The sequence below is a fragment of the Octopus bimaculoides genome, chromosome 19 (assembly GCF_001194135.2).
Source record: "Octopus bimaculoides isolate UCB-OBI-ISO-001 chromosome 19, ASM119413v2, whole genome shotgun sequence".
NCBI classification, from domain to species: Eukaryota; Metazoa; Mollusca; class Cephalopoda; order Octopoda; family Octopodidae; genus Octopus; species Octopus bimaculoides.
The window spans coordinates 47,341,520-47,358,879 of NC_068999.1; the positions used below are offsets into that span (position 1 = coordinate 47,341,520).

The 17,360-nt window shown below is 34.8% G+C and overlaps 1 protein-coding gene across 3 annotated transcripts in view; it reads left to right on the top strand.

Moving 5' to 3' along the window:
• The window catches only part of LOC106868359 (FMR1 autosomal homolog 1-like), a 51,442-nt gene that overhangs the window by 6,531 nt on the left and 27,551 nt on the right, over positions 1-17,360 (top strand). For all 3 annotated transcript variants that reach the window (XM_014913575.2, XM_014913576.2, XM_014913577.2), the window contains exons 3-7: positions 12,514-12,610; positions 15,228-15,382; positions 16,658-16,723; positions 16,872-16,965; positions 17,048-17,164. In XM_014913575.2, coding sequence (XP_014769061.1) covers positions 12,514-12,610; positions 15,228-15,382; positions 16,658-16,723; positions 16,872-16,965; positions 17,048-17,164 — 529 coding nt within the window. The remainder of the gene's footprint in view (positions 1-12,513; positions 12,611-15,227; positions 15,383-16,657; positions 16,724-16,871; positions 16,966-17,047; positions 17,165-17,360) is intronic.

Genomic DNA, 17,360 nt, shown 5'->3' on the forward strand with positions numbered 1-17,360 from the left:
ACACACACACACACACACACACACACACACACACACACACATATATGGCAGGCTTTTTTCAGTTTACTATCTACTGAATCCACTCACAAGGCTTTGATCAACCTGAGGCTATAGTAGAAGACATTTCCTCAAGGTTCCATGCAGTGGGACTGAACCTGGAAGCAAGCAACTTGCCACATCTGCTCCTTAAGGAGACCTATTGAGTCAAGTACAGCAACATCAGTCAAATCAAATGGAAAATGTAGTTGTGAGCCCCATGTGATTAAATAAGGAAAATGCAAAAAATATCTTTCTAAACAGATATGTGTATGTTTGGCCATTATCATTTTCCATGCTGGCATAGGTTGGATGTTTTGACAGGAAGTGAGCTGCTGATAGGCTGTACAGGCTCCATGTCGGTTTTGGCATGGTTTCTATGGCTGGGTGCCCTTCTTAATGCCAATCACTTTACAGAGTGCACTGGGTGCTTTTATGCAGCACCAGCATGGGTGACTTTTATGGTGACAAAGTCACCAGGTATCTTGCAAGTTAGAAGTCCTTCAACTGGGAGGGAGTAGTGGTATTGAGGGGTGGGTGGCTTTGTGCCAACTGAGAGATTAAAGGTGTCAAGAGACAGAGATAGGTGACCTACTGTAGAGTACGATGAATTTTAAAGGTAAAATATATTTCTGGGGACAAATTACAATTTATAACATTGCTACTATGGGAAATTATTGCTCTGCTTTACAAATTTTTGCTTTACAAGTGGTCTCTGGGAATGAATTAACTCATATATCAAGGCATTACTGTATATCTTATATCTAAGATAAGTCTGTACAAGTGTATTTTATTTTCCAATGAATGTATTTTCTTTCTTTGATTTGTGGGGGTGGTTTGCAAGCAAACTGCCATCTTTTTTTTTTTTATCTAGATTCCTTACATAATCATATATTATTTAATCCCTTCGCCTGTCAAACTTTGTAGCATTTTTGAAAAGAGCAATGTGTCAGTATTATTGTCGTTGATTTCTTAACATTTAAATACTTTCTATGAAGTATCTTTTTGCATTCATGTTATTGTTCAGCTTCTGAAAAGGATATTCACTAATTTTACACCATTGAAATGTATGTAAAGGATGAAATAAATTAATCATTCATGTGTTTTCTCATTATTTAATCATCATTATATATGCGTATAAATGAAGATGAATAGATAGTCAGTAGTTCAAATCATGCTACAAATGTTTCAATAGTATAGTAATTTATTTGCACAGGATATATTACATAATATGATGCGAGTTCACTGCTAGCTCATGCGGGAATGCTACAGAGTTGATAACCACAGTGATTAAGATCCAAACCAATTGGTATCGATCTATATATGCACGCACACTAGAAATACTAGCAGACAACTTGGTATGATAGTGTTATGTAGATATATTGCTAACGCAATAATAAAATGCACTCAATATACTCTATGGAGTGGTTGATGAATTAATGAAGATAGTGTCTTGTTAATGGCATGATAGTTTCTGTAGTACTGATGTCACAAAATGTCTTGTATATACTCTAAAATGGATGATTATGAAGAGCATCCAACTTTAGAAATGATACCAAAAATGGAATATGTTAGATGTGGTCCGCCAACTCATCTAAGAGAGCACTTACTCAAAGAACTGGCTTAAACCATAATGGATTATCAAACCCTGTTCCTATGGAAAACGGATAAAAACAAAAACTTCAATGATTAAAGCAAACATTGGGGCCAGTTGTGAGATGATGGGGAAACCATCCACAGTTTTATAGAAGGGCTGTGCTTGATAACTGGACAGAATGCAGGATTCAATGAAATCAGCTTTTGAGTTATGGTATGGTGTGTGTGACAGATCCAGTAATAATAATTTAACCTTCTGCTGGAAAAGTGGATTATTGGTACATCTTCCTTTTGATACAGAAATTACTTTTGGTTCTAGGATACAAAACCACCCACTTTAAAAAGTGGGTGGTTTTGAATCCTAGAACCGAAAGTAGTCTCTGTATCAATAGGAAGATATTTCAATTTAAATGTTTTATAATTTATTTATCTAGAGTTTTTTGTTTATTAGTGTTCCAAGCATCAGCTTGAGGACAAAAACGTTGTCTTGATTAGTTTCACAATGAATTGAAGGGTACAGGAAGTATATGTCATTAGAAATGTGTTAATGAATGGGTTAATAGCAAACAGCTGATGAAGAATGTGACAAATGCCTCCAGTCTTATAATTTAATAATCTATTCCAAGATTATTGCAAACGGTTCCATCTCGAACGATGGCATTATTTTAGTAGGTTTGGAGAGGGATTGGAAGAATTGTTAGACTTGGCATCAGAATGGCAGAGTAGCAGAATCGTTAGCAAACCAATCGAAATGCTTAATAGCCTTTCTTCTGGCTTTACATTCTAAATTCAGATTCCACTGATGCCAACTTTACCGTTAATCTTCTGAGGTTAATAAAATAAGTACCGGTTAAACATTGGGGTTGATGTAATCGACTAGCCTCCTTTCCATAAATTTCAGGCCTTGTGCTTAAAATAGAATTATTCTTGTAGGTTTGCAAAAATTGAAAATGGCAAAAAGGTAGTTAAGTACGAAGAGTTGTTTTTTTGTGATGAGCTTCTTTTTAAATATACAGGTGTTTTTCAATCAACATAAAAAGAAAATAAGATATTTTATGCTAACTCTTTAGCATTTAAATTATTCTATCAAATGTAATGCTTATTTATTCAGTTTTGAATTAATCATGTATAATGTCATAGCCTCAAGATTTCAATGATGTGATTTTTTTAATTTTTGGAATGACATTGTAGGGTAGGTGTGAAAGGCCAGATCTGGCCAGTTTGAACATAAAACAGGTAGAATATTGGGCTTCATATGGCAGGTTTAAATGCTAAAGGGTGATGTGAATGTCTTGGAGATGTAAGGAAACTAAAAAAGAAAAAATGTGCCTGCTATTTTCAGATAAATATACAATAACTTTTGAGTGAAAGAAGTCTGATAGTATTTGTGAGGAGACTTAATTTTTTTTTAAATGTAGTAAAAAGATAATTTTAAGTTTTGGAATGAGTGGTGTGTAAGAGAGGGTAGAGTTTATAGAGGTTTACATGTCCTGGGGTAAATGGTAATATGTAAAAAGATTCATTCGTTAATAGCTGAATATTATAAAATAAATGTGTTGTAAGCAATGGATCAGAAATTAGGTTTTTGTTAAGGAAGGTTTGCTTGTAAAATATTGGTTTTATATTAGTTGTCTTAAAAAATTGATTGACAAGCAGAAGATTGATGAGAGGACAGGTCTTTAACCCTATCATGATGCTTTCCCGACTATCGCTCGAAGGACTTGAACACCATCTCTGATGGATTCCCACTAAAGCGGTAATGAACAACACACTTAGAAGTAGTAGTTAAAATACTAATATTAGACAACTGTTCACATTGCGGCTTCGTTGTCAAGTGTGTTTATAACTCATTTGTTAATGGTGTCCTCCATAGCTGGTGTTTATTTTTGTTTTTAATGAAATAAAAACAATGATTTTGCAATGAAATGAGTGTGTGATGAACTCTGCATTTTGTCTTGTAAATGACCAAGATTTAGACTCTTGCAATTGAGGATATTTATTCTTTGGACAAAGAGCTTACCCTTACACCAGCAATGAGTGATTCAGGTGAACAAATATAGTAGTTGAGAGAAAGGCCTATTGTTGTTCTGAATTTTTTTTTTTTTGTGATTCTGTCCATGAGTTTGTTTGCAGTTCTTAATCTTTAGTTGATTATGCAACTTTTTATTTTGTTTTTGCTCAGGAGCCCAGGTGAAGGGTAAAGTTGGGCCCAAGGGGCCCAGGTCTAATAGGGCTAAGGAGCAACCATTGTATAGAAACTAACTTACATGTAACCAGTGAGGTAGATTTCAGTCTAATAATAGCTCGGTGTTTTAGATAAATTAAAAGATTTTATTTAGGACAACATTGCTCTTTTACAAATGCCCACTCACCACCATAAAAAAAATTTTTTTTTTTTTTTAAATGTTCTGGCCTACATTCTAAATAAACTGAAAATGGATGAGTTTCAGAAATCTTACTGCTGGTTACTCATAAAGTGAAAACAATTGAAAATGTATATTATATTGAAGTTGTATATTATAGACTACTCTTCTTATTACTTGAAATGAAAAACATGTAAGGGGAAAAGGACAAAAAAAATGTGGGAGTTTATGTGCAAAAGATAACTTAACAAAGAATATGCTTTGAATCAGTTGATTTTATAGAGGAAGATAATAGAGGAAAACATGATGGGACATGGATGTAGGAGAACATATTTTGTTAGAGGGTTATTTTCAAGGGGCTGTGAGCCTGTTTAAAAGACACCTTTATAGAGAAAATGAAATCTATTGAATTTGAACATTTTGCTGTCTAGAGGTTTTAAATTACTTTGTTACCTACATCCTTGTATGTGAGTCAAATGGTTTACGATGTCTGTATGTATACCGGGGCAGTCATTTTCAAAAAGTTACCAATTGTTGGAGTATGTGTCATCATCATCATTGTTTAACATCCGTTTCCTGTGCTGGCAAGAGCTAGACCAGGTTTAGACCAGTGCTTCTCAAACTATCTGATCTGGCATACTGGCAGTTTGTTTTTCCAGTGTACCAGGGACCGGTAATATTTCTTAGTAATATTAATTTATACCGGAAACAATATATATAATGACTATAATAAATGTTAACATTTTTTTTTATCTTACATTTATTTTGTAAACAAATGATACAATGTTACAAAAGCATTTTATAAAGTTTCTTTCTGTTCTGGAAACTCGCAACATACTGGCAGCTGATGACTTGTGGACCATCACTTTGACTAGCAATGAGTTTAGATGGTTTGACAGGAGTTGTCCAGACCCCAGTTCTCTGTTTTGGCATGGTTTCTACAGCTGGATGACATGTGTGGATGACTGTGATTTTACTTGGCTTGACACATCTTCTCAAATACAGCAAATCACCACAACTCGTGGTCTTTTGTCATTTCTTCAGTGCTGATATTTTTGGCCCCGAAGAGGGAGATTAATTTTAGCCGTGTTGAGGATGTTAGACCCTAAGCGAAGGTGAGATGTAATGTTTGTAGTGACTTTGAGGGTGTTAGTTGCTTTTCCATTCATGTTTGGGTCAGGATTGATGTTGTTTTCTTGATAATGTATAGTGATTCATATTTGACAGGACACCACCAGGGAATGTTTCTGAGGTCTCGCTTTAGGAGGCAATGCAGGTTTGATGGGAAAGGGTCAAGCATTGTTGTAAATGGTTAGGAAGGGCTGAAAAATGATAGCATCTGTGGAAGTGTAAGCAGTGTTGAAAGCTCCTGTAAGTAGTACATTGGTGTATTGGATAATGTGTTTTGTCCCCCACACAGCTCCCCAAGAAAGAGATGGATTTCTGGGGAATTGGATATGCTGAAGCATACACACATATATATAGTAGAAATATGTTACAAAAAGAAAATAGAAACTACAAGTGGAAATGTAAGGGCAAAGTAAGAAGAAAAAAGTGAAAATGCACATTGGAAATCAAAAAAAAGTAAAGCCTTCAGATATATATATATATATATATATATATATATATATATATATATATATATATATATATATATATATTTATTTATTTATTTACATATACAAACAAACAAATATGTGCACATACTTAGTGGCTATATTGTCATAAATGTTGATTGTTGCTTCTGCCTGTCTGGAAAAAAAAAAATATGTATGGTTGAATATCCTGTTGTAGAAGTGCTGGCTCCAACATATATTCTCATATCTCACTTATAACATAGATTATATGAAAAAATGATGGCACAAAAGGAAAAAGTGAATAGTTATATACACACACACACACAATGTATATATACACATAAGCCACTACTTTGTGTGTATATTTAAGTACACTTATGTATTTTGAGTGTTGCTCGGAAAATTTTGAAGACTATCAATTTCGTAGCAATGATGCTTCAGTGTTTATAAAATATCCTCATAAATTAAGAATTTTTAACCCTTTAACATTCAAATTACTATGTCAAATGTAATGCTTGTTTATTCACATTGTTTTGAATTAATCATGTCTTATTTTGATAGCTTTGAGACTTCAGTGATGTGATTATTTTAAAAATGTCTATGTAGATAGGTGTGAGAGGTTGGACCTGACTAGTTTGAGCATGAAACTGAATATTTGGGCTGGATATGGCCAGTTTGAATGCTAACGGGTTAAGTTACTTTAAATTCCATTCATATGATAGTCGAGGCAAAGATATCCACTGGATTAATTTATTGCAATATTTTAGTAAATGAATTAAAGAGTATGTAGTTTGTGTGCTGCATCTTTATACTGGATGACAGTTAATTAGAATATTTAGAAAAAATTAAAATCCAAATGTAATGTACTGTTGACAATGAAGCAAGGTGCAACTGTTATGTACTTACAATGCCAAATAAATTGATGTACAATTAGGAATATTTCTGGCTGAATTGAAAATATGAAAGAATAAACATTGTTCTCTTTCATTAAATTTAGAGCAATTTTTATTTATAAACAAAAACTGTTCATCCATGTGGAGTGACGATATTGTTGAGTAATCTAGTTTAACCAATTCTGAAGTATGCCTCTTATGTGTTTTAATAAAATTCTAAAATAATTAATGTGGTGTGAAAGAAGGAAAAGTTGTGAATCTAGTCGAGTTAATGGTTCCTCATGAAGATAGCATGTACGCCACTCAGGCTCGAAAGATTAACTGTTATGTAAACCTCCTCGAGGAATGTGAAGACACAGGCTGGAAAGTGGAGCATTTTCCAATCAGTCGGATGTAGAGGGTTTGTTCGACACAGTGTGAGATGACTGTTATCATTAGGCCTAACTCGTAAAGTAAGTAGCACCATGACTGATATCCAAACTACAGTGGAAATGGCTAGCCACTGGATTTGGTTAAAAAGAGACGAGTGATGGCTAGAAGAATATTGAGCTTTATTTGATAACCAGTTGATCTAGCAAGCAGGGCCTCGTATCAGTGAGGGGAGCCAGTATGTATTGATGCCGTTGAGAGATAGACCCCGAAACTGCATTCTCTCCTGATGACCCCATACACTTGCTGGCTTCTGGTATGTGGTGCTCTCGACAGGTAGCACTTGCATATGCAAGTTGTTTCCAGAACAAATATGTGAATTTAGATTTTAGAACTCAACAAAAAGTTGTTAAACCTGTTGCATAATTTTTGTCTCAAAACTATTCAAATTACAAATAAATTTGATAAAATATAAAATTATTCGAAATTATGTTTATATCACCAAAAAGAAAACATGAGTTTAGCCAGTATAAAGTTGGGTTACATGACAAATTGAAAACTAAATTTTAAAATGTATTTTATAAAATTAATAGGTACTTGAGAGTTTTTTCCACATTAAGATGCTGTTCATATAGGTATGAGAACACAGGTGATACAGTTCATTGCCTTTAACACAGCATATTGCTGGCATTAAATCTTTTCTTAGTTCCATTTTACCACATTACCTCTGTCATTCATTTTGATTTTGTTTTGTTTCTGAGTTAACATTTTGTGTGTGTATTGTGTATTAACTCCAAATATTGACCAGAAACCTGTCTAACAAGTGTAAAAGGAATCTCTATCTGTTAGTGGAAGAACACAGTTGCTTTGGAAACAAAATTCAGGACAGTAGTCCAGCATGAAGGAGAAAATCTTCGAGTGATTACCTGTAATTTCAATTTGTCCTAGTTGATGATCTCTGACTATTATAAGAGATAAGGACATTATCAAGGATGCACTAAAGTCATTTGTATCCTTTAAATTTACATTCATCGCCAAAACAAGTTTGGGATACCCATGGAAGTGGGAATAATTTTTAGTTTCAATTATGAAGCACCAGATTAAAAAAAAAAAAGAAATACTACTCAGTCTTTTAACTGTAAATATAGAAACTGAGAGTTTGTGAAAAGGATGCTCTAACAATCCTAACTTATTGTGGCAAGTTTTGGATATGTTTCAAAAATTGCCGTAATTTCCACTGTGTCACGGGTAAGTGTTGAGGCAGCTATTAGTTAAAAATATTTGTCAGAACAAATATTCAATATTGATCAAACTAGTTTATATTGGAAGCATGTATCTGAAAGTTCCTACATTTATCAAAAAGCATGCCAAATTTCAAGACAATATAGTTTGACCCTTCTAAGGGAAAAATGAGGTTTGGTCTAAAATGAAGCTCTTTCTTGTTCCTTCTTGTGAAAACTGACTTTTGTGCTTTTAAGAATACAAGTTGGTTATTACCTACTGCCACAAGAAGTATGGCTGTCTAAATAAGTCTGAAGACTGGTTCCTGAGTAGTTTTGTTTCCCATGTTAAGGAATATTGTAATAAGGAGAAAATCACATTGGCAATTTTATTGATTTAAAATAATATTCTGTCATCTGCATCTCAGCTAAACCCTGATATAAAAGTAGTGTAGCTATTTCCAAACATGACACCACTTAAGCAGCTATGGGTCAAGGTATTATATACATTCGCAGAAGACAGGAAAATCATGTCAAAAAATGTGAGGCATCGTAAAGCAAGTATTTATCAAGTGAAGCCACATTGTAATGTGGTTCGCATTGAGATTCTCGTTCAAATATGAATACATCATTTTGGGCAGATTGGTATTATAAATCAATTTTAGAGCAGGCTGGTAATGAGAGGTTTAGTAAGAAAATAGGTAATTGGCAAACTTCAACAAAATATCTGGGAGTCTGTTGGATAAACTTTGCTGGGTTTATATATATATATGTATATTTATATTTATAATGTTAACACTGCTCCTACACCTTAAATATCATCTCACTGCTTTCTGATGTATTCTCCTCCCTGAGCCTATCCTATATCCCTCACGTTACCCCTCTCCATACTGGTATTTCCCATCAGCTGCACTCCCACCCCTGTTCATCACTCATTACACTCACCTCTACCCCTATCTCTAACTATCTGTTACTCTCCCCTCACATTCTTATGAAACTACCCCCTTCCCTCCACCAATCCACTGTCTAGCTTCTTTTACACCCGCCTTCTTGTATCTTGAGATACTCTGGCATCCCCGTCACCACCTCTATCTTCTTTCCAACTACTGACACCCAGTTATATAATGCAGGGTAGCCTTGTATCTCTTCTATAACATGACACTTTGGTTTCGTTCTCTCTCTCTTTCTCTACTGTACTTCAGTTTATCAACCTGGCATAGAACCATCTCCCCTCTCTCCCTCTCAAATACTACCCCCCCCCATTTAGTCAGGAGGGTTTCCCCTTGGTCTTATTGGTCTTGCAAGTTACTTAGCAACCTCACTAGTGTTGGTCACATGAAACCCAGTACCCTCAGTAAAGGGGTTGGCATTAGGAAAGGCATCCAGCAGTTGAAGCTGTGCCAAAGCTGATATTGGAACTTGATGATGCAGTCCTGTAGCTTGCCAGATCCTGTCAAACTGTCCAACACATGCCAGTATGAAAACGGATGTTAAATTAGGTTAAATTGTCCCTGAGGATAATTGAATAATTAGCCCTTTAGCATTTAGATTCTGTTAAATGGAATGCTTATTTATTCACATTGTTTTGAATTAAACCTGAAATATCTTGTAGCTTCAAGAGTTTGTTGATATGGTAGTTTATTTTGTGAATGAAATTCTAGGAGTAGGTGTGAGGGGCCTGGTTTGGCCTGTTTCAACATAAAGCAAGTAGGAAATTTGTGCTGGATATGGTCAGTTTGAATACTAGAGTTTAAGATACTTCGGTGAACTGGATGAAGGCTTTGACGTACAAATAATAAACATTGATGAAAAAGTATTACTTAGCTCTTTATTTTGAGCATCTTGCTATAAACTGCATGGCTATTTATTGTTGGTGATAAGATAATGTGGAATGTGTAGAGAACATAAACATTTATTTGGTGAGGCACCATGTCCCCAAGCGTATATACTGTCTCTTCATTTAAATCCTTTAGCATTCAGATTATTCTATCAAATGTAATATTTATTGACATTGTAATCCCATTATCTCATGGCTTCCTGGTTTTGATGTAATTGTTTTTTTAGTATGTCATTGTAGAGTAGGTGTGAGAGGCTACAGAGGAGAAAACTCATATGCCAACACGATGCACCTAAACATGCTAAAAGTTAATTTCTTTCTACTGAAGAGATCCAAATAGATAAAAATAATTACTGAGGGACTTTCTAATTGAAATGAAAAAAGAAATGTAGAAAGATTATATGCTTTGGTATAATACTTTATTCCATTGGATCTAAATTTACCTCATTTTGACTCCTGTTAAGATGGGTCTCTCTTTTGCTGTAGAAAGGAACAAACAACCTGTGAAAGAAGTGCTTACATTTTCCAAAAAAATATTGGTATTGGTTGTGAGTATATATGAATAAGAGACTTGCTTAGACATGCATGGTTTAAACACTCTGCTGGAGACAGCTTTATCTAAATTTCTACAACTGAAGCTGCAAAAGTTAGTTCTCCAGAAAGACAATAAAATTGAGCTCTTCTAATCTGCATGTAAATTTATGGTTTTTTTTCTACACAACTGATGAACTATGAACAAAAATTACTTCCTTTTAGTGAAATGCTTTCTTTATATATCTCTTATCGCTCTCTTTCAAAATCTGTTTTCATTCTGGTGTGATAGTTGCATCTATATTGCGAATATTGATGACTTTATTGAGGTAACAAAAGAAAACAATCAAGTGAAGACAAATTTAAAATAGACTCCCATGAAGACGATTTTTTGCCTTACAATAGAAAGGAATGAACCACCAATGAAAGAGCTTACGTGCGTATGCACACACCTAGATACAGGCAAGACTGTGTCGTTAAGTTTGTTCCACAACCCTATGTCTTTCGATTCAGTTCCTCTGTGCTGCACTTCAGGCAAGCATCTTCTATCATCCTAGCTTACAAATGTCTTGTGAAGGATTTTTTGTTGACAGAAACTAGATTAAACCTATTGTGTGTGTTTTACATTTGTCAACAAATTATCTACTGGTTTTCTGCTTTCAAAAATGTATTTAGTCAGAGATTTCTTTCTTGGCAAACAGATATGGGTTAATAATAACAGGCAGGACATCTGGCTGTAAAACAATTCCTCAGAAATATATCTAACCCATGCTAGCATGGAAAAATGAATGTAAAAGCAAATGGAGAGAGAATGTGTTTTATATGTGTGTGTGCATATACTTAGAAGCATATATACTTATGTTGCTTTAGGTCAAGATGAATGAGAGAGAAGTGCTCAATATATGTTGTAGAGAATGTTACTTATTTTATTGAAACTGAAAGTTTGTTTTGTGACTCAAGTTTCACACTGCTGATGCTCAGGTAAAACTTCAGATTGCAGTTGCAGTGTAAAACTTGAGTTGGTACGGTGATTGGCATTAGAACATCAGATAAAATGCTTAGTGTTATTCATTCCGATCCTCTGTACTGAGTTAGCTTCCATCTCTTTGGCATCAGTAAAGTACCGTTTGACAATGTTTCTTTTCTCTCACTCTCTGGCAGAAATCCGCTATGGTTAAGGATGCCCTCTGCCAAGTTTAGATAACCAAGATACTGTGTAACACAGTCAGTGCTATCTTAAAATAGGTGTTATAGCTGCTGTAACACGGGCTCAGGAAATGTATCCATTAAATTTATATCCATAGGGGTTGGTTGGGGTGTGCACTTTTCCTCGGGATGTTATCTGGATTTGGTAGTATGTATATAATATATAGATATATACAGAGGTAGAAAGTGGGAGTCAGCCTCAAGGTATCTTATACAAATGTCTTCAATAACCCCAGGTCAACCAATGCCTTATGTGTTAATCTGGTAAACAGGTACAATATGGAGGCCCATTAAAAGATGATGATGTCTGGTAAGTTGAATGTGTTAGCTCTCTAGTTGAGTTTACTATTATAAAATATAAAGTTTGATGACTTGGTTTAAATATGTAAGCAGTGTCTTGCCAGATGGTTCAAACATATTGATAGCATACGTGGTAGTGTGCATATTTATTGGAATAGTAAGCTACTCATCTCTTTTCTGGTTGTTTTCTCTGATAATTTACTACAAGTATATTCTCTAAGTTGTCTTCAAGAACTTGTGAATACCCTTTTCAAGTTGCACTATGGGGAGGGGCCATTTCTTCAGAACATCACCAGGGTTTGGTAGCATTTATGATGCTGTGTGTATGTATTTGAAATATGATATACATTGTTGTATCGTATTTCAAATATATCTTCAGAACAACTCGGGAGGGGGAAGTTCTTGGTCAGGATTCATATGTTCTTTAATTTTGATAAGGGAAACCAAAAACAATGTTATCAGTGAAAGGAATGTGATGTATATAAATGTGACAGTTTTTGAATATTCCTTCACATTTTCTTCAGTTCTTCAAAATGGTTTATATTGTCATTTGAGATTTAATTTTTTTTTTTTTCTTTGTTATAGTACATTGCCCGAGAAAAGAGTTAAATTCTCTGAAGTCCGGTTACCTCCAAAGGAAATGCCCCCCAAGTTGGATTACAAAGTTGATGATAATGTTGAGGTAAGTTATAAACTAAATGTAAAGAAATAACATTGTTTGCTATTAATCGTTTTTGATACCAACTTGTCTGAGACTGCACTGGATTCTAAGATATCCAGTTATCTCTGGAAACCTGCATATGACATACAGGTATCAGCATACCAAGAAGAGATATTATCAACCAACTTGTGAAAGACACTGGATATCAGGTTAAGGATATGAAGACTGCTATGAAAGACCAGGACATCTTGCATGGAATAATTACATTGGTCCAAGCAAGTTGGCCAGCTGTGTAGATATATAGATTCTTCTTTCATGGCAAAGCAACTAGTTTTATAGCATGACATGTGCACATTATCCAATGTTAAATTTATAGTTCCTGTTACTGGGATATTGAAAACTTTTGGTGTCCAGGTGGGAATTTTTGCTAATTTTGTTGGTTTCTTGCAGAATTTTGAAGAATTTATAAAATACCCGTATGCTGTATCCACCTGGAATATATTTCATGCTGTCAACACCCCCAAGCATAGGATCACATTTCTATGTTTGCAGTATTAATTTGAAAGCTGTTTATTGGCTTTGTGTGTTTTAACAGTTCTGTAAATGCATTCAGGGCTGAACTCACCTATTTTGACTGCAAAGGGTCATATCAGGATTGGACATCAGCAGCAGTAATTGTTCAGTTCATTTTTGAGTGATAGTAGTATTAATTTTGGTGTTATTATATATCTCTAATAACACATACATGTTGCTTTTATTACTTTGAGATAACTTTATATTTTATTTCTTGTGGAGCTGATTTGAGATTTTTAAATACAGTTTGACTTGTGTTTCTGTCGAGGTCTTCACTGCCAACTTAAACAGGCTTCACACTTATTTCCCAGTATATTTTTTGCTAAGATCTCAAGAGAATGATATAGTAAATGAAATTCAACTATTCTTATATTTTTGTTGTGTTTTTGTTTATAGTAGCAATTAGTATCAGGATTGATGGCTATTATTAGATCAGGGCTGAATTTATTTTGTGACACATTAAGAAATCTATCATGCATTGGTACCAATATATTATTATTATTATTATTATTATTCTTATATATGTAGTCTTTTTGGCTTCTATGTAATTTCTATGTATACCTAATGACATCAGTGTCATTAGGTATACACCTCTAAATATCTTTTAAAATATATCTATATAAGTACATTTATATGGAAATGTGTATGTAATGTATCTTTCTCCTTATGTGTGTGTGTAGAAATGTATCGGTTTGCGTGTGTTTTCATTGGTTTTTATGCCTGTTTTGCCATGGTTTCAACGTACATATTGGGACCTTGTTACACAGCCGGGTGCTCATCCTGTTGCTAACCCTTACATGTTTTTCAGATATTGTTTTATATTCTACAAATCTTTAAAAGTGTATTAACAGGAAAATTCTTTAACTTTGACAGTTGTAGCTCTACACTTTTCAAGTGAAGTCCAGTCACACACACACACACACACACACACACACACACACACACACACACTCACACATGTATAGAGTTTGCACTTATAACAAGGGATTGGTTGACCCAGAACTACATTAGAAGATATTTGTCTATGGTGATGTAATGTGCTGTGAAGCTGAACCTGAAACCACATAGTTGAGAAGTGAACCTCTTTATCAAACACATGCATATACACATTCCTCTGTCTCCTGTATTTTTCCACTGTTTAAGAATTAAAAGCAGAACCTCTTCCTAAATACCATATTACCATTTCTGTACTGCCAGATTCCACTCCTGTGAATGGAATTTGTTCCATTGAAATTCTTAAATAGTTAGACCCATATCACATGGTGTACTTTTGGTGAAAATTTAACGTAAGTCGGTAAAGTTCCTTTCACTAGATGAACAAGCCAACTTGAGTTCCCAGTCAACTTCACTATCGCAATGTGTATATCACCCTCATTTAATGTCTATTTTCCATGCTGGCATGGGTTAGATGATTTGACAGGAGCTGGCAAGCCAGAAGACTGCACCAAGCTCTTCTACCTGCTTTTGCAGGGTTTTTACAATTGAATGTCCTTCCTAACACCAACCACTTTACAAATAGACAGGGTGTTTTTTATGTAGCAGCAGCACCGGTGAGGTCTAATTTGGCATGGTTTCTATGGCTGGATGTCCTTCCTAACACCAACCACTTTACAGAGTGGATTGGGTGCTTTTTATGTGACACCAGCTGGAACAAAATCACCAAATAACTTACAAGCCCCCCCCCCCCCCCCCCCAACTGGAACATGGGGAGTAGTATTGAAGGAGGTGGCTTTGTACTAGGTGGTGAGAGGTCAGAGTATGGAGAGACGGAAATGGAGTGTCTTGCAGTAAAGGAAATATGTGGCTACCTCATAGGAGGTATTGTTGTGAGACAATGAATATTCTTGTGTCTATGTGGTGGTATGTTTTAGGGGTGTTTGTTTTGTACATCCTAGCATAGATGTTCATTCACAAATTGTTTTTTGTGTGTGTGTGTGTGTGTGTGTGTATGCTATATGTATACACATACACACATTTGTTAGTGTATCCTTGTCTGCTGCCTGCTGACTTATGCATTCATGCTCACACTCTTGAAATTCTGTTTACCATTTCTTTGTACTTTCAGGCACTTAGTAGATCAGCGGCTGATGACATGATAGGTTGGTGGCCGTCCAAAATAAAAATGTTGAAAGGTGATTTTGTTGTAGTTGAATATTCAGGTTTTGAGTCTTCAAACACAGACATTCTTCCTTTGGAAAGGATTCGGCCTTTAAATGAAAAGTGAGTAGAAAATTTTGTTAGTAAAAGATTATTTTCCTTCTGTAAGTTTCTCATATTGCAATTTTTTTTGGTCACTTTTAAATCGTGCACTATTTTATGAGTTATTTGCCAAAACTGGCCTCGCCTACTCTGGTGCTACATGTCGTCTACCTAGCCGGCTCCTATCACACCATCCAACCCATGCCAGCATGGATGACAGACATTAAACAATGATGGTGATGATTTGAAGTAATTGATTATTTACACTTTAGCAATCAAATTTGTTAAATGTGATGCTTATTCATATTCTTTTGAATCGATCTTGCCTTATCTTGCACCTTTGAGATTTTGATTGTTTATTTTTAAAAAGACATTAATAGGTTAGGTGTGAGGGGTAGGATCAAGCCAGTTTGAACATAAAACAGCTAGAATATTTGTGCTAGATATGGCTGGTTTCAGTGCTAAAGGGCTTAAATAAAAATTGTGGGTTTAAATCCAACCTCCCATGTAGAGAAGTGGCATTAATTGCCAGAAAGGTTACAATAACTGACTTGCAGTGGCCTTTAATTCCAAATAACCAGATATGTTATGACATGGTTTGGAACTCTGATAACAAAACTCCTGCCAGAATAATTCTTGTTGATAGTTAACTGCATTCTGAGAAGAAAGGTAACCTTATGTAAAGATGCAGCACATTTCTTCATCTTAGTGGAGTTGAAAGTTATGAGCTTTGTTTGGGATTAGAAGAAAATGAATCAGGGTAGAAATAAGTGTCTAGGTTTATATGAAGAAAAAGAAGGTTGAATGGTTGCTATTGGCAATAGCAAAAAGAAATCAAGAAAGTTTATGGAGGTGCCTGAAATAAAAGTGAATTCTAGTGCAGGTTTGTTAGATGAGACAAAATGTCTTTCTCTGAATGTAAACTAGAGAGAGATGAAAGTTGTCTCTTTAATGATGTTGAAGCTTTCACTGAAATGCAGCGATGTTTTGTTGACGTCTAACTTGTGACAATAAGTCATTCTTAGACCCTACTAAATGTTTGGTGAGATTTAGTTGACTGCACTGAAAGCCTGCTATACTGTTTGGCCGGCTTGAAATGATGGCTTAGTGAAAATGTTGCAACTACTGATCAGTAAGGATTAATCTTTATTGTAGATTCAGAGCCAAAAAAAGTCATCTAACATAGCTTCCAATTTTATTTTTGTTTATCTATAAATTTTATTTTAAATCAAATAATTTTGTAATTGTCAAGCTGAATGTCCTGAAACAATTCTTTTTCTCTTTCCGTTTGTCTAGTCCCTGTATTTCAAAAGATAGTTTTCGGAAAGCGATTCTTGACGTGCCGTCTGATTTAAGAGAAGTGTAAGTTTTTTTTTCTTTTCTCACTTTTTGTGTGTGTGTGTGTGTCATTTTGTTAATAATTAATTTGTACATTCTATTTCTGTTTTTAAGTGTTCTCAATCAAAAATATTCCAATAAATCTCACAAAATCTCTTGCATTCTTCTTCAGTTGCAGAGAAGAAAGTACATTAGCAGAGTTCAAGAAGCACTGTGGTGCAGCTGTTGTTATATATAATTCAGATGATAATGCATTAGTTGTTGTGGTTAGTATCTGTTTTTGTACTGTTTTTATTCCTTTTTGTTTTGCGTGTATCTATTAAAATCTATTTGTTCTTTTAATTTTAGTCCACTAATTTCTCTGTGATAAAGAAAGCTTCATTGATGGGAGATATGTTTCTGAGGAACTTACGCCAGAAAGTTTTATTAAAACAAAGAACTGAGGAAGCTGTTAAAAAATTACAGGTAAGGAGATTTTGAAAATCATTACTCTTTACTCTTTTACTTGTTTCAGTCATTTGACTGCGGCCATGCCGGAGCACCACCTTTAGTCGAGCAAATCGACCCCGGGACTTATTCTTTGTAAGCCTAGTACTTATTCTATCGGTCACTTTTGCCGAACCGCTAAGTGACGGGGACATAAACACACCAGCATCAGTTG